At 37.5% G+C, this 18,810-nt stretch overlaps 1 protein-coding gene across 4 annotated transcripts in view; it reads right to left on the bottom strand.

The window, feature by feature from the left end:
• RASA2 (RAS p21 protein activator 2) overlaps nucleotides 1–18,810 on the bottom strand; it is a 126,391-nt gene that overhangs the window by 56,119 nt on the left and 51,462 nt on the right. For all 4 annotated transcript variants that reach the window (XM_059663752.1, XM_059663754.1, XM_059663751.1 and 1 more), the window contains exon 5: nucleotides 17,372–17,448. In XM_059663752.1, coding sequence (XP_059519735.1) covers nucleotides 17,372–17,448 — 77 coding nt within the window. The remainder of the gene's footprint in view (nucleotides 1–17,371; nucleotides 17,449–18,810) is intronic.

An 18,810-nucleotide genomic window follows, 5' to 3' on the forward strand; every position in this document is an offset into this window, starting at 1 on the left:
CTTGGAGGCCAATCCAGAAACACTGCCACCCAGAGGCTGAGCCACAAACTTGACTCTTAGGTAAACACAAATTAAGGCAATCTGGGAAACAAATACGGCCTGCTTTAAAATCAGGACTGTGGTTTACAACACCGAGGAACAGTGTATCGCAGGGAAATTCAACACTCTCCTGAATACCTGGCAGGACTAAGGCATGCCAGACTGAAGAGTAGAAGAACCGAAGGACCTTAACTACTGCAAATTTTTATTTTTTCACCTTTTAACTAAGAAACCAATTTTTTTTTCTTTTTTCATCATCTGATTTTACCCTTTTAATTACATTTTTATTTCTAACCAGTATTATTACTGCTACCATTTTACCATTTTTTAAAGTGCCATTTTATTTTCTCTTTATTTTATTTTGGGATTAGTGTTCTACATTCTATTTTCATCGTTCATTTAGCATCATTTTTCTCTACCTCAATTTTACCTCTATGCTAAAACCCTCTTCCTCACTTTTCCCCTTTTGTTTTCCTGTTTCTCTTACCCTAGTCCTGCTTTAGATTTTCCCTATTCCTTCTTTTAACCCCATCAAAATTTCACCCTACTTATATATCCTATTTCCAATCCCCTGCTCTAAATCCTTATACACCTCTCCCTTATCTTTCTTCACTATCCAAAATTTTTTTTCTTTTCTCTCTCTATTGTTTTGGTGTTGTCTGCTTGATTGTTGAGTATATTGGGTGTTTTCTTTAGGATTGTTTGTGAGGTTGTTTTGCTTTTTCTTTTTGGTTGGTCTTTTTTTTTCTTCCCCTCCCCCCCCCCCCCCCCGGTTATTTTTGTGCTTCTGTTTTCACTTGCCTCGCTTGATATTATTGGTTGTTTGTAGTTTGCATTCATCTCCAGGGATCTGTTGCTGGAATTTGTTGGGATTAGTGGGGGTGCTATCGGAGTTTGTAATAGTATATGAGTCTCCTCCCCTCTTCTACTTCATTCTCTCTTACTTTTTTTTCCTCCTTTTTCCCAATTTCATTTTGGCACTCCTTTTTTCTTTCTTTTTCTTTTTTCTCTTTTACATTTTTCTCTTCTTTCTTTCTTATCCCCTAATTCTCTTAGCTAGGGTGGTCACCTTTATTTGGGGTTATTAATATCATGAATACATTTGTGTTCAGTGCCTGGTACGTGGTGCCTTGTTGTGTTGTATTTTGTGCCTTTAAATTAACGCAGCAGATCCAAGCAACAGCAGCCTCCTGATCACCACACCCTCTGTCTGAGGAACAGCAGCTATATGTGAAGCCTCCCCCCCCAGCCAGAAGAGCCACCACAGCTGTGAACAGCACCCACCAGAGGAGCTGCTGCCAACTGAGGAGCAGCTGCTACCACAACCGCTCGAGGAGCAACCACAGCCCGAGGAGCCACTGCCACCCAGGGAGCAGCCACTGAACGACTCAACATCTAGATATGTCAGTGAGATCAAACATGGATAGACAAAGAAAACCCCAAAGGAAAGAAAAGGAGGACTCGCCAGAAAAGCAGCTAAGTGATACAGAGGCATGCGACATGACAGAAAAAGAATTCAGATTAAGGGTCCTAGAGTGCATAAACCAGATGGAGTTAAAAATCAACAACTTATGCAAGAAGCAAGAAGAAAGAGATGAAAAAATCAATAACTTATGTAAGAACCAAGAAGAAATGAAGAGCGATACAGCTGAAATAAAAAACACCATTGAAAGTTTCAACAGTAGACTAGGAGAAGCGGGGGACCGAATTAGTGAATTAGAAGACGAGGAAGCAAAACACACCCAAACTGAACTGCAATTGGAGAAAAAAATTAAAAGACAGGAGGAGAGCCTAAGGGAGCTTTGGGACAACATGCGAAACAACATATGAATGATAGGGGTGCCAGAACAACAGAAAGAAGAACAAGGATTAGAAAACCTATTCGAAGAAATATCAGAAAACTTCCCTGAGGTGGGGAAGAAAAAAGTCACACAAGCAAAGAGAATCCCAAACAAGGTGAACCCGAAAAGACCCACGCCAAGACACATCATAATTACCATGGCAAATGTTCAGGACAAAGAGAGAATCTTACAGGCTGCAAGAGAGAGACGGAAAGTTACATACAAGGGATCTCCCATTAGATTATCAAATGATTTCTCAAAAGAAACACATCAGGCCAGAAAAGAATGGACAGAAATTTACAAAGTGATGCAAAGTAAAGGACTGAATCCAAGAATAGCCAGGCTATCATTCAAATTGAAGGGGAAATAAGAAGCTTCACAGACAAAAAAAGGGTAAGGGAGTTTATCACCACCAAGCCAGCAATGCAAGAAATGCTAAAGGGACTGGTGTAAAAAGAAGAAATAAAAAGCTCAGAAAAAAAACAGCAACACACACACAAAAAATGGCTACAAACTAGTACCTTTCAATAATAGCTTTAAACGTAAACGGACTAAATGCTCCAACCAAGAGACATCGAGTGGCTGAATGGGTAAAAAAAAAAGACCCATACATTTGCTGTCTACTAGAGACCCACCTCAGAAGAAGGGACTCACACAGACTGAAAGTGAAGGGATGGAAAAATATCTTTCAGGCAAATGGAAATGAAAAGAAAGCTGGGGTAGCAATACTTATATCGGACAAAATAGACCTCAAAGTGAATGCCATAACAAGAAATAAGGAAGCCACTTCGTAATACTAAAGGGATCAATACAACAAGAAGATATAACCCTGATAAACATATATGCACTCAATGCAGGAGCACCCAAATACATAAAAAAACTCCTGGGAGATATCAAAGGAGAGATCAACAACAATACAATCATAGTAGGGGACTTTAATACACCACTGACATCACTGGATAAATCCTCTTGACAAACAATCAGCAAAGAAACAGCAATCCTAAATGACTCACTAGATCAGATGGACTTAATTGACATCTTCAGAATGCTTCACCCCAAAGCCACAGAATATACATTCTACTCAAGTGCTCATAGGACATATTCAAAAATAGACCACATATTGGGTCACAAACAAAGTCTCCCCAAATTCAAGAAGATTGAAATCATACCAAGCATCTTCTCAGACCACAAGGCCATAATATTAGAAATAAACTACAATAAAAACAACCCAAAATACTCAAACACTTGAAAGCTGAATAGCATGTTATTAAATATTGATTGGGTTACCAATGAGATCAAAGAAGAAATTAAAAACATCCTGGAAACTAATGACAATGAAAACACAACAATCCAAAACCTATGGGATACAATGAAAGCAGTCCTGAGAGGGAAGTTTATAGCTCTACAGGCCTATCTCAAAAAAACAAGAAAAAATGGTAGTAAATCATCTAACTCTACATCTCAAAGAATTAGAAAGAGAGCAACAAGAAAACCCCAGAGTGAGCAGAGGGAAGGAGATAATGAAGATTAGAGCAGAAATAAATGACATAGAGACGAAAAAAACAATACAGAAAATCAATGAAACCAAGAGCTGGTTCTTTGAAAGGATAAACAAGACTGACGAACCTCTAGCCAGGCTCACCAAGAACCAAAGAGAGAGGATCCAAATAAACAAAATCAGAAATGATAGAGGTGAAATAACAACAGACCCCACAGAAATACAAATGATTGTTAAAAAATACTATGGACAACTCTACTCCAACAAACTAGACAACCTGGAGGAAATGGACAAATTCCTAGAAAAATACAACTTTCCAAAACTCAATCAGGAAGAATCTAAAAATCTCAACAGACCAGTAACTGTGGAAGAAATTGAAGCAGTCATCAAAAAGCTTCCAGCAAACAAAAGCCCAGGACCAGACGGCTTCACAGGGGAGTTTTACCAAACATTCAAGGAAGAACTAAAACCTATCCTCCTCAGACTACTACAAAAATTCAAGAGGAAGTAACACTTCCAAGCTCATTCTATGAAGCCAGTATCACCCTAATACCAAAACCAGGTAAAGACAATACAATGAAAGAGAATTACAGGCCAATATCCCTCATGAACATAGATGCCAAAATCCTCAACAAAATCTTAGCAAATCAGATCCAGCAGTACATCAGAAAGATCATACACCATGACCAAGTAGGATTTACCCCAGGGATGCAAGGATGGTACAATATCCGCAAATCAATGAACGTGATACATCACATAAACAAATTGAAAGAAAAAAACCACATGGTCTTATCAATTGATGCAGAAAATGCGGTTGACAAAACCCAACACCCATTTTTGATTAAAAACTCTCAGCAAGGTGGGAATAGAAGGATCATACCTCAACATAATAAAAGCCATATATGACAAGCCCACAGCCAACATCATACTCAATGGACAAAAACTAACACCATTTCCCCTAAGAACAGGAACAAGAAAGGGATGCCCACTCTCACCACTCCTGTTCAACATAGTACTGGAAGTATTAGCCATTGCAATTAGACAAGAAGAAGAAATAAAAGGCATCCAAATTGGAAAAGAGGAAGTAAAACTGTCCTTATTTGCAGACGACATGATATTATACATACAAAACCCTAGAGATTCCATCAAAAAGCTACTAGACTTAATACATGAATTTGGCAATGTAGCAGGATACAAAATTAACCCCAAGAAATCTAAGGCATTTCTATACACCAATAGTGAACTTTCAGAAAGAGAGACTAAAAAAACAATCCCATTTACCATCACACCAAAAAAATTAAGTTACCTAGGAATAAACTTAACTAAAGAGGTAAAAGACCTCTACTCAGAAAACTACAGGGTGTTGAAAAAAGAGAGAGAGGAAGACATAAACAGATGGAAGAACATACCGTGTTCATGGATTGGTAGAATCAGCATCATTAAAATGTCCATACTACCCAAAGCAATCTATAAATTCAATGCACTTCCAGTTAAAATACCAATGGCATATTTCACAGATCTAGAACGAACTCTCCAAAAATTCATCTGGAATAAAATAAGACCCCGAATAGCTGCAGCGATCCTGAGAAAGAACAAAGTAGGTGGGATCTCAATACCAGATATCAAACTGTTCTCAAAACTGCCTGGTACTGGCACAAGAACAGACATATAGATCAATGGAATAGAATAGAGAGCCCAGAAATCGGCCCGAACCAATATGCTCAATTAATATTTGACAAAGGAGGCAAGAACATACAATGGAGTCAAGATAGTCTCTTCAATAAATGGTGTTGGGAAAATTGGACAGATACATGCAAGAAAATGAAACTAGACCACCAACTTAAACCATACACAAAAATAAACTCAAAACGGATAAAGGACTTAAATGTACGACGGGAAACCATAAAAATTCTAGAAGAATCCAAAGGCAACAAAATCTCAGACATATTCCGAAGCAATTTCTTCACTGATACAGCTCCTAGGGCACTTGAAACTAAAGAGAAAATGAACAAATGGGACCACATCAAAATAAAAAGCTTCTGCACAGCAAAAGAAACCATCAACAAAACAACGAGAAAGCCCACTGTGTGGGAAAACATATTTGGCAATGTCATATCTGATAAGGGCCTAATCTCCAAAATTTATAGGGAACTCATACAACTTAACAAAAGGAAGATAAACAATCCAATCAAAGTGGGTAAAGGATCTAAATAGACACCTTTCAAAAGAGGACATTCAGAAAGCCAAGAGACATATGAAAACATGCTCAAAGTCACTAATCATCCGAGAGATGCAAATCAAAACAACAATGAGGTACCATCTCACACCTGTCAGACGGGCTATCATCAACAAATCAACAAACGACAAGTGCTGGAGAGGATGTGGAGAAAAAGAAACACTCGTGAACTGCTGGTGGGAATGCAGACTAGTGCAGACACTATGGAAGACAGTATGGAGTTTCCTCAAAAAACTAAAAATGGAACTCCCATTTGACCCTGTGATCCCACTTCTAGGAATATATCCCAAGAAACCAGAAACAGCAATCAGAAAGCATATATGCACCCATATGTTCATAGCAGCACAATTCACCATAGCTAACATCTGGAAACAGCCTAAGTGCCCATCTGTAGATGAATAGATTAGAAAACTGTGGTACATCTACACGATGGAATACTATGCTGCTGTAAAAAAGAAGAAACTCTTACCATTTGCAACGGCATGGATAAAACTGGAGAGCATTATGCTAAGTGAAATGAGCCAGTCAATGAAGGAAAAATACCACATGATCTCACTCATTCATGGATAATAAAGACCATTATAAACTTATGAACAAAAATAGATACAGAGGCAGAGCTGCCTCGAACAGATTGTCAAACTGCAGCGGGAAGGCCGGGGAGAGTAAGGGGGCTGGAGCGGGGGAGCGGTAAGAGATCAACCGAAGGACTTATATGCATGCATATAAGCATAACCAATGGACATAAGACACTGGGGGGTAGGGGAGGCCAGGGGATTGTCAAGGGTGGGGGAAAAAAGGAGACATATGTAATACCCTTTGTAATACTTTAAGCAATAAAACAATTAAAAAAAATAAAACAGAAAAAAAAAGAAAGAAAACAATGTTGCTTTTTAAAAAAAGTAAAATTTTCAATCCTAGCCATAGTTTTGGCTATATTTAGAGTAAAGACCTTAAGAAAAATTCATGTTAACTGTAATTATTTCATAGAGAACAAAAAATATATTATTTTTAAATTCACAGTAGCGACTCAAAGACAAATGTCATTTTCTTGATGATTCAGACTAATTTTAAAAATTGACTGAAATATGAAAATATTCCCTAGTATTGCTTTTGGCAATAGTATTCACTTGAAGGACACAAACTTCTTGATGCCTTCTTCTGGGTGCCCCCTTTATAAGTTGTAAGCACCTAGCAGATTACTGTTAATAAAAAATTTCTAGAACTGTGCTCTTCAGTAGAATAATCACTAACCACATCTGGCTATTCAGCACCTGAAATGTAGTTGCTCCAAAATATGATGTGCTCTAAGTATAAAATACACACCAGATTGCAAAGACATGGTATGGAAAAACAGCAACATATCTCATTAATAGTTTTTTATATGTTGATTACATGATGAAATGATAATATATTAGTTCATCATAAGTTCATATGGTACATAAGAGCCTCAAGATTTAGCTCTAGCCTACTTCACCAACTTCGGACCAATCTTTGACTCAAACTACACATACTAAGTAATATCAAACTGCTTTTAATTATATACACACAAACACTCATCATGCTGATTCTTCCAGACAAATGTTACCTTCTTTTTTCATTTAGTTGTTTCAAAAATTTAGTGCCTATTATATTCCACTAAATAAAATAATTACTAAAATTAAAAAAAAAGTCTTTGGGGGCAAAAAACAAGTCTGGGTACATTTAAAAGTATTCACATCATACAAAATATGTTGACAACAGCAGAATTAAATTAGAATTCAACAACAAAAAGATATCTGAAAAATCCTGAAATATTTGGAAATGAAAGTAACTCACCTCTAAATAATCCATAAGTTGAAAAAGAAAATAAATTATAAAGTATTTTAAAATGAATAAAAATGAAAATTCATATTAAAATTAGTGAGAGATAGCTAAAGTAGTACTTAGAAGAAAATGAATAGCACTAAATACTTACATTAGGAAAGCAGAAAGGTTTCCAGTCACTGACCTCAACCTCCATCATAAGTTCATATGGTACATAAGAGCCTCAAGATTTAGCTCTAGCCTACTTCACCAACTTCGGACCAATCTTTGACTCAAACTACACATACTAAGTAATATCAAACTGCTTTTAATTATATACACACATACACACAAACACTCATCATGCTGATTCTTCCAGACAAATGTTACCTTCTTTTTTCATTTAGTTGTTTCAAAAATTTAGTGCCTATTAAGTGTCAGGTTATGGGGTGATGAGGTGAACAAGACAAACATGTTTCCTGACCTCATGGAGCTGAGAGTCCACTTGAAGGAGTAGATGATAAGCAATAAAGAAAAAAATAGTAATGACAAATAGTGGTAAGTGTTATGAAGGAAAAAGAATAGAATGGCCTATTTTAAAATAAGTGGTATTTAAGCTGAAATCTAAAGGGTGAGAAGGAACCAGCTAAAAAAAAAGAATGGTCAAAGGGCATTCTAGGTAAAAAGAACAGCACATTTCTGTAGAACTCTAAATTGGAAGAGTATGTCACATTTGAGGAATTGAGAGAAGATCAGCAAGCATAGGGACTACTAGACAAAGCATGCCGCAAGATGAAATCAAAGAGGCAGGCAGAGTCAGAACATGCTGGATCTTGTGGGCCAAGATAAGGGACTTGCACTTTATTCTAAATGCAATGGGAAATCACTACGTGTTTGAGCAGGGGAATGACATAATCTAATTTATGTCTTAAAAGATTACTCTGGGTTGCTATAAAGAGAATGCATTGCAGAGTTGAAGACTGACGAAGAAACTACTGAAATAGTCAAGGTAGGAAATGATTGGTAGTTTGAAATAAGGACATCAGTAGATATTATTAAAATCAGAAAATTCATGAACTATTGTATAGAATCAATAAGAAATGGATCCAATGTGTGAGATTTTAAATGCCTCCCAGAATTATGCATGGAGCAATTAGGTGGATGGTGATACCATTTGGTAGGCTATGGGGAAGAGCTGGATAGATATGGGAATCAGTACTTCAGTTTTAAATGTGTTAAATTGCGATGTTGTGAGATATCAAAGTGAAGGTGCCAAAAAGGCAGGTGGACATATGAGTTTGGAACTTAGAAAAAAGACATGGGTTGATTGCACAAGGTAATAAACACATTTTTTAAACTTATCATTTGAAATAATTTGACTTTCAAAAAGTTATAAAATAATATATAGAGTTCTTGTATACCCATCATCCAATATTAAGATTTTGTGTAACCAAAGTAGATTTATAGAAACAGGAAACCAACATTGATACAATGTTAGTCTATAGACCTTACTCAAACTTCACCAATGTCCTTTCTCTGGTCCAGGATGCAATATAGGATCTCAATTGCATTTAGTTGTCACATCTCAGTCTCCTCCATCCTAAAACCGTTCAGTTTTCCTTCTCTGCCCAAGCCTTGAAATTAGCCACTGCTAAAAAGAAGTCCAAGTTCTTTTTACTGGTGCAGCTCTGGCTAATACTGTAACCATTAGCCACTTGTGGTTACTTAAATTTAATTGAAGTTAGAAAAAATTAAAAAATTAGTTTTTTAGTAGCACTACCCATATTTCAAGTTTTAATAGCCACACACATAGCTAGTGGCTACTATACTGGCAGTTAAAATACAAAACATTTTCATCACCACAGAAAGATCTACCAGACAGTATTGATTGGAGAATGCTATTTAGAAACCAAAATATGGGTGCTAAGTATGCTCATTGCTACTGCGGTGACACTGTTTCTAAGCCTTCTCAGTGAACTAAGCTAGTGTATAGAACAGGGGTCCTCAAACTACGGCCCGCGGGCCACATGCGGGCCGCCAAAAACATTTATCCGGCCCACCAGGTGTTTTTGCCGCCGCTGCCTGTCCTGCTTAGCAGCCGACTCGTTCCGGGCCCGCAGTGCGCACGTGTGGAATGTCTGAGGGACGGTGAACTGGCCCCCTGTTTAAAAAGTTTGAGGACCTCTGGTGTAGACACACTTACATTTATTAGACAACTAGAGGCCCAGTGCACAAAATTCATGCACGGGTAGGGTCCCTAGGCCTGGCCGGCGATCAGGGCCGATCTGTGGGGCAACTGGCGGGGCGATCAGGGGGCCCCTGCTGGCACCCACCTTGGCTGGCCTGGGGCCTGCGGGCAGCTCCTGCATTGAGCATCTGCCCCCTGGTCATCAGTGGACATCATAGCAACCAGTCGTTCCACTGTTCAGTCGATTTGCCTATTAGGCTTTTATTATATAGGACTATACTTTGAGAAATCTATCTTCGAAGGAGAACAGAGAAATGGGAATGAAAGTGGTGGAGATGAGGTCTTGAAAGGTATGTGTTTTAGGATGGGAGACCTTAGAACATGTTTACATGATGACGAGAACAATCTAAAAGGGAGGGCAAAGTGGATGAAACAGAAGAAGGGATATCTGAAGGAACAAAGAAAGTCTCTGAGTAGGGCAACTAGAAGAAATCCAGAACTCAGATGGAAAAATTCACCCCCAATAAGGACAAAAATATGGGTGCCAATACAGGTTTGCAGATTTATATTTAGGAAGATGTGACCAATATACAGTCTGCAGTGATGGAAAATCCCATTGGTGCATTAGAGAAGCACAATAAAACTCCAGGGCAGTTATAAGCACCCATGTAAGGTTTGTGGTCATAAACTTAAAGTACAATCAGTCTGGCTGTGTGCCTTTTCTCCAGCAATATTCAGGTGCAGATTGAAGGCAGAGGAAGAGTTTAATTAATATTAAGATTTTTCTAGATAAATAACAGTGATGAAGAGAAGAGCAGAGGATTTAGGGAACCTGCAAGAAAATAATTATAGTGGCAGATTAAAAAAAAGAAAGACATAAAGGGAAGTGAAATAGGAGCAGGTAAGAAGAATGTGGTCAAGACCAGTGGAAAATGGTCTTACTGATGTATAAGAAATGCTCCAGTGAGGAGCTTCTGTCTGGGGAATAACAGCTACTGCTAAGATGTGAATGTTTCCACACATAACCCCTCAAAACCAAGAAGCACACAGAAAACAACACTTGAAACCATACCTTCAGCATTACTGAAAAACAGAATACCACAAACTTCAAAGTACCTCTCAAGTTGAGAAAGCGACAACGAATCCCATAAGCCTATTACTGGTATTCTGTTGCTGCAAGTCAGTGAGTATAGACAATGGAGGCTTAAGTGAAAAAGAGGAGGAAAAAAAAAGAATACAGACAGGTCTTTATCCACATAAAAACCAGTTTGCGAACATTTACAGCAGCTTTCTTTATAATAGCCTCAAACTGAAAACAATGAACTGGTGAGTGAATAAACAAATTCCATATAATGGAATACTACTCATAAGCATAAAAAAAGTAAACTGGGCCCTGGCTGGTGTTGCTCAGTGGTGAGAGCATAGGCCCATACACCAAAGGGTTGCAGGTTTGATTTGGGTCAACGGCATGTACCTGGGTTGTGGGTTCATTTCCAGGCATCATCAGGACACATGGGGGAGGCAACTAATTGATATGTCTCTCACATTAACATCTCTCTCTCTCTCTCTTTCCTCTTTCCCACCCTTCCACTCTTTCTAAAAATTAATGGAAAAAAATATCCTCGAGTAAGGATTAACAAAAAGAACCACCCCTCCAACACAAAAACAAACGAAAAGAAAAAAAACCAACCGTCCTCGCCAGTGTTGCTCAGTGGTTAGAGCGTCAGCCCTTGCACCGAAGTGTGGCAGGTTCGATTCCGGATCAAGGGCAGGTACCAGGGTTGCAGGTTCCATCCCGGCCCTGCTGTTGGGGGGCATGTATGGGAGGCAACCAATCGATGTCTCTTTCTGACATCCATCTTTTTCTCTCTCTCTCCACACTCCCCTGCCGTCCCCTTCCCTCCCTTCTTTCCAATCTCTCTAAAAAGCAATGAAAAAATATCCTCAGGTGAGGATTAACAAAAACAAAACAAAACAACAACTCGTTACCAGTTCCATTGACAAGATGGAGTAGATGCATGCCCCCCTATTCCTCCTAATAATATAACTAAACACCGTGGACATTATATATAAAACATAAGAAAAATCTTAAAGGTGAAGAAAAGACAAACCAAGTAGAAATCTTGGGACCCAAGGAAAGATACAGCAATGAGTTCCCTGGGCTTTCTTTAAACAATAGTCACCCCTGATCCTTGGAGGATACATTCCAAGACCCCCAGTGGATGCCTGAAGCCACAGATAGCACTGAACCCTATATATACTGTTTTTCATTACACATACATACCTATGATAAGTTTAACTTATAACTTAGGCATAGGAAGAGATTAGCAACAATAACTAATAAAATAAAATAATTATAACCAAATACTCTAATAAGTTATATAAATGTAGTCTCTCTCTTGTTAAAATAGCATGAATTTCTTTTTCCGTCTTTATAATTTCACAGAAGATTCATTCTTATTGTGGATCTTAGCAACCTCAGCATATAATTTTTTTCTTTCTTATTAAGTTGAGAACTTTCACCTTTTCACCTAAAGGAAGTGCTTTACAGCTTCTCTCTGGCATATCCGGATTCCCAGCAGCCAGCATCACTACTCTTGTGCTTTGGGGGTCATTAAGTAAAACAAGGGTTACTTGAACATAAGCACTGCAATATTGTGACAGTCGATCTGATAACCGAGACAGCTACAAAGTGACTAACGGTGGGCAGTACAGTGTGGCTACATTGGACAAAGGTATGATTCATATCCTGTGCTAGATGGGCAGGGCAGTGTGAAATTTCACCATGCTACTCAGATCTGTGTGCAATTTAAAATTATAACTTGTTTATTTCTGAAATTTCCTTTTTAATATTTTTGGACTGTGATTGGTTGTGGGTAAGTGAAACCACAGAAAGTGAAACCACTGATAAGGGGCACTACTGTACTTTATATATCCCAGACTGAGCTGAAATCATTTTTAGACAATAACCACCTATTCTAATCAGACACCATGAAGAACAACGTGGCTCCATCCTTACCCCATCAACAGAGGCCAAAGGACGAGGGGAGAATCTACTAGTAGACTTCCACCTCTGACAAGCCCCTTCCCCAGCAGTATCAGTAGAGACCACATGGGGAACCTGGCTTTCCATCCCCACCTAGTAGCAATAAGCACTCCTCCCCTCCATGCCAGGATTGTGTCAGAGAAGGATGAGTGGGAAGCAAGGGTAACTAATTCCTCCCAACCCTGGTGTCAGTAGAGGTCACAGAGCAGTAATTAGGACTCCTCCCCACCCCCGTGAGAGTGGTCACAGGAGAGGACTAAGGGAAGCCTCAACTACGATCATTCCAATCTGCAATAATAAGGAACATTTCTCAAGGGAATCAACAGATGTTAAGTCAGAAACCTGGACTTCTACCTCTACCTGACAGTAATGAATAGGTACTCCTCTTCCTCCACCAGAAGAATGTCAGAGGACTTTGGCTAAAATAGAAGATTTAAATGAGATCCAGAGTCTCATAACAATAATACCCAAAATGTCCAGGATAGAACCGAAAACCACTCATCATACCAAAAAAAACCAGACAATCTTCAACTTTAATGAGAAAAGACAGTCAGCAGATGTCAACACTGAGATAACATAGACGTTGAAATTATCTGGCAAGAATGTGAAAGCAGCCATCATAAAAATGATTCATTGAGAAATTCTGAACATGTTTAAAATAAATGAAAAAAGTAAAAGTTTCAGCAAAAAAAGAGAAATTCTCACCAAAGAAATAAAAGATATAGATAACAAAATGGAAATTTCAGAACTTCAAAATATAATAATTAAAAATTTAAAACTCAATAAATGGGCTCAACATCAGAATGAAGAAGACAGAGGAAGGAATCAGTGAGCCTAAAGACAGAAGAATAGAAATGACCCAAAATGAAAAACAGAGGGAAAAGAGAGTTGGGGTGGGGGAGAAGAGCAGAGCCTCTGGAAGCTGTGGGACTGTAACAGGAGATCTGACATTCATGCCACTGACGTCTCACAAAGGAGAGGAGAAAGATGGCAGGACTGATAAAGTATTACAGGAAATAATGGCTGAAAATTCCCCAAATTTGGCAAAAAGATATATTTTTTAAATTCAAGAGGTTGAGTGAACACCAAACAGGATAAACAAAAAGAAAAAAAAAAACTATGTCAAGATACACAGCAGTCAGACTAAAATACATAGAAAACTAAAAAACAAAGAAAAAAATCTTGAAAGTAGCCAGAGAAAAACAGCACATTACCTGCAAAGGAAAAACAATATGAATGACAGATTTCTCATCAAAAACCAGGAAGCCAGATGAAAGTGGTATATTTTTCTTTCTTATCTTGTCTTTTTTTTTTTTTAAAGAATTGTCAACCAAAAATTCTATATGCAGTGAAAATATCCTTCAGGAATGAAGAAAAAAATTAAGATATCTTTAGATGAAGAAAAATTAAGAGACTGGATCACCAATAGATAGACCTACCCTAAAAGAAAAAGAGGAAATTCTCTAAACATAAAGATAGTGACAAAAGGAGGAATTTTGAAACAACAGTAAGGAAAAAGAATACAGAAAGAGCAAAAATATGGTTAAATAGAATTTTCTAACTTTTAAAAATTTTGTTAACTTTAAATGGTTGAAGCAAAAATTATAACAGTTTGATGTGGTTCTCAAAGTACCTAGAGGAAACATTTATAATAATTATATTACAAATGGTGGGTGTTAAAAGAATTTTTAAAAAAAGGTACAATGTAATACCTAAAGCAACAACTAAAAAAACTATACAAAGAAATACACCATAGATTGAAAAACACTACAGATAAATCAAAATGAAATTCTGAAAAATGTTCAAGTAACCCACAGGAAAAAGAAAACAAAGAGGGAACAGAAAACAAAACAAAAATAAGATGACAGCTTTAAGCCTAATCTATCAATAATTCCATTAAAAGCAAATGGTAAACTCATAAATAAAAGACAGAGATTAGGAGAGTAGATATAAAAAGTGACCCAGTTATATTCTATCCACAAGAAACTCTGGTAATCAAAGGTTAGGGATGGTGATGGGGAAAGGAATAGATTTGACTATAAAGGAATCATATGAGGGAGATCTTTATGGTGATAGAATAGTTCTATATCTCAACTGTGGTGGTGGTTACACAGATCTATATATGTGATGAAATGATATAGAATACACCACACAGTGTACAATGCCCATTTCCTGGTTTCTATATTGTATTATAATTATGTAAGATGTAACCACTGAAGGAAATTGAGTGCAGAGTACGCAAAACAGAGCCCTGGCCAGATGGCTCAGTTGGTTGGAGTATCGTCCTGTACACCAATTGTTGCAGGTTTAATCTCCAGTCAGGGCTCATGTGAGAGGCAGCTGATCAATGTTTCCCTCATATCAATATTTCTCTCTCTCTCTCTCTCTCTCTCTCTCTCTCTCTCTCCCCCACCCCCCCTTCCCTCCCTTTCTCTCTAAAAATTAATCCTTATCCTTGGATAAGGATTAAAAAACAACACTACAGTGGTAGAAATCAGCATATAGAGAACAGGGACTGAAAACATTTCTGAATAATGCTTTTTGGTATAGTTCTGACTTGAAATCATGCTAATATTCTACATATTCAAAAAACAAAAGTAAACCAACAAGGATGGGGGGAAACAACATTAAACTGAATGCAAAAAAACAAAACAAAACAACTACCTGTGTTTCAAATGTATAACATAATCAAACTGAGCACAGGAGTATGCTTCACTATATGCTGTCAGTCTAGGTCAGTGATTGCAAACCTATGACACGTGTGTCAGAGGTGACACGTGAACTCATTTTTTTGGTTGATTTTTCTTTGTTAAATGGCATTTAAATATATAAAATAAATATCAAAAATATAAATCTTTGTTTTACTATGGTTGCAAATATCAAAAAATTTCTATATGTGACACGGCACCAGAGTTAAGTTAGGGTTTTTCAAAATGCTGGCACGCCGAGCTCAAAAGATTTGCCATCACTGGTCTAGGCAGAACGACCTGCAAACAAATCTTCAACTGTTTATAGTAGATAAATCTAAATTGAAAAGTAACTGGTCTGTGTATGCTTCAAAAATCTTAATACCATGACAAAGAAAAGCTAAAACCATTATAGATTAAGGAGATTAAGGAGACATAACAACTAAATGCAATACATGCTCTTGGACTAAATTATTTCATGGAGAGAAATAAAATATCCTAAAGGACAGTATTGGGACAGTTAATGAAAGTGAAATATAATAACTGTAGATTAAGGTATTAAGTATAATAACTACAGATTATACTTTTACTTGAACAATGTTAAATTTCCTGAGTTTGATAACTAGTTATTTTAAGAGAATATCTTTATCCTTAGGAAATAAACACTAAAATACTTAAAGGTCATAAAATATATAGCCTTCTTTTGAAAGAGTTCAGAAAAATTAAGTAAAAAATATATAGTAATTAATGTACTTGTAAAAATACATTAATATACTATATAATGAAAGCCTAATATGCAAATTGTCCCCTCAACTGGGAGTTTGACCGAGAGTTCAACCACTCACTATGACATGCACTGACCACCAGGGTGCGATGCGGAACATGGTGGGCATGGTGACACAGCGCTGGCAGTGGGTGGCAATGGAGGTGCTGCCGGCCTTGATGGGCCCCAATGAGAGGGGCACTGGGGTGGGATGGTGGAGCAGGTGAGCGGGCAGCACCAAGTCAAGGTGGGTGCAAGTGGGGGCCCAATTGCCCAGCAGAAGGCTACCAGCTGTGGCGGCGGAGGGCGGGGGCCTAATGACTCAAGCAGAGTGGGGTGCGCAGGGGCCCAGAGGTCAGCTGGTACCTGCCCTTCCACACCAGATGCTCACACTTCGATCACCGGCCAGGCCTAGGGACCACACTCATGCAAGAATTTTGTGCACCAGGCCTCTAGTTAAAAATATATATTTATATGGAGAGAGGATACTTCAAAGGAGTTGGGGTATTGACAATTAACAGAATAAATTATAGTCTGGAGCAGCAATAGGAGAATAACATTTACCCTACTTCCTGGCTCCAAGGTATGTGGGTATGGTAAAAAAAAAAAAAAAGAAACAACCTCTGATTGAGAAAGCAGTAGAGGAAACAGTATCTCAGGGGAGAGTCAGATACCAGTTAAGACAAAGATAGAGAAAACATTCAGAGGAAGTCAGGGATGTTGGGTAGTTTGTTAATAACATAAAGGAAGAATCTGAGTGGGAGGGAAAAGGTTGGGGATTGGGCTGGAACAGGTTTCCAGAACTATTAGAAAGTTAGAGTCTGGGTGATCAAAAAAATGACTTGAAGGCAAAAGAGGAGGAAAGGATTCAAAGTAGGTGAAAATTAATACTGGTAATCTCAAGAAAGGCATTTAGTTTTAGTACCAAGGTCCCTATGCTCTGCTCTGTGGTATCAGAATTCCTAGGGGCCCTCCACTAGGAAGCCTTTCCACTTCCCTCCTGCCAGTTAGACACACTTACCTGTGATACTCTATTACCCTATTGCCTAAACCTATCATTAAACTCACATGCAGTAATAAATATTGATTAAATTAATTAATGGCTTATCAGAACCTGAGTAGACTACATATAAGAAAATAAATTGGAAATCAACTTAATAAGGAAATGGCATAGTTTCATTTCTTGAAAAAAATTTCTAAAGTATTTAAAATAGGGAGTTGGCTTAAGATTCAAAGAATACAAAATGGACAATTATTTCTAGTTGATTTTAAGTAAAAGAAATATGCTTACTGTACAACAAGCTGCTGGCACACAGTTCCATTCTCTGTTATCAGCTCATTCAGCTTTAATTCAAGGTGAACTTTACCCTATAATGACAAAAAAATATTATAAATTGAGTAATCTGTTTTGTTGACAAAATATTAAAGGTACATATTTTGTCAAATGAAACTCATTATATTTAGTTATGCACTAAATATTAGTGATCCCTAACACATAGCTTTGCCCACATTAAGTACCTATTAAATGACTAATACCCAGCAATGTAGATCAAAAATCTGAAAGATAAGAAATAGTCAAATGCTTATATCAAACATTTGAATGCTTAGGTATTCAAATCTAAGAACTTTATGCCCAGTTCAACAAATATTTATGTATCTCAAATATCATGGATTACAAAGACAGGTAACCCTTATGTTTTAGGGAATTTTGAAATAAAAGCTAATTATAAAACGTAGAATGCTTTTCCCAGAAAAGACAAACCATCAATAAGGGCAGAGGAAGTATCATTTAAAGACAGAGAAATAATACAATTCTAAAAGAATAAAACTAAGTTAAAACTAGTAATGTAATTTTGTCAATATTTAAATAATAGATTTATGGGATATCTACTATATTTTAAGAGGCACTGTGGGAGTGGGTAGGTGTGCATAGATGTATATAACACATAGTTATTACTTATAACAGTGGTTCTTAACCTGTGGGTCGCGACCCCTTTGGGGGTCGAACGACCCTTTCACAGGGGTCGCCTAAGACCATCAGAAAACACATATATAATTACATATTGCTTTTGTGATTAATCACTATGCTTTAATAATGTTAAATTTGGAACAATGAAATTGGGGGTCACCACAACATGAGGAACTGCATTAAAGGGTCGAGGCATTAGGAAGGTTGAGAACCCCTGACATATAAGAAGCTCACAATCTAGTTGGGGAAACAATAAACAAAAGATAGCACTAGATGGACAAGAGCACTGATGGAGAAATGGGATACTAAAAACAATGGAGCACTTTTATAAATAGCCATAAATAAATGGATTTTAAAATATTCAGAAGTATAAATTTAAAGCAAACTATCAACTTTTAAAGAAGCTAAGGCTTAGGAACAATATGATCTAGAACTTAGTATTTCTATTCTGCCACTGGTGATGAGCAATTCTAAACTGGTTTATGAGCAATTCTGCACTGGTTAAGAATCTGGTGCTGGATTATCTCCACCCAGCTGACAAGGCAGATTCCCATGGTGCCATGTGGAGACTTCAGGGGTGTGATGTCCACGGGCTGATGACATAAGTAATTTCATTAGAGGTAATAAAGTTCATTATCTACTCACTGTTTCTTTTTGAAACAAACCCTTTCAGATATTCTTTCATAGAAATCTAACCTGAATCAGCTTCTCTATTTTATGAGGACTTGTTAGACAAGAGTGAATCTGAGATTCACTAAATA

The sequence above is a fragment of the Myotis daubentonii genome, chromosome 14, assembly GCF_963259705.1.
Source record: "Myotis daubentonii chromosome 14, mMyoDau2.1, whole genome shotgun sequence".
Taxonomy (NCBI): Eukaryota; Metazoa; Chordata; class Mammalia; order Chiroptera; family Vespertilionidae; genus Myotis; species Myotis daubentonii.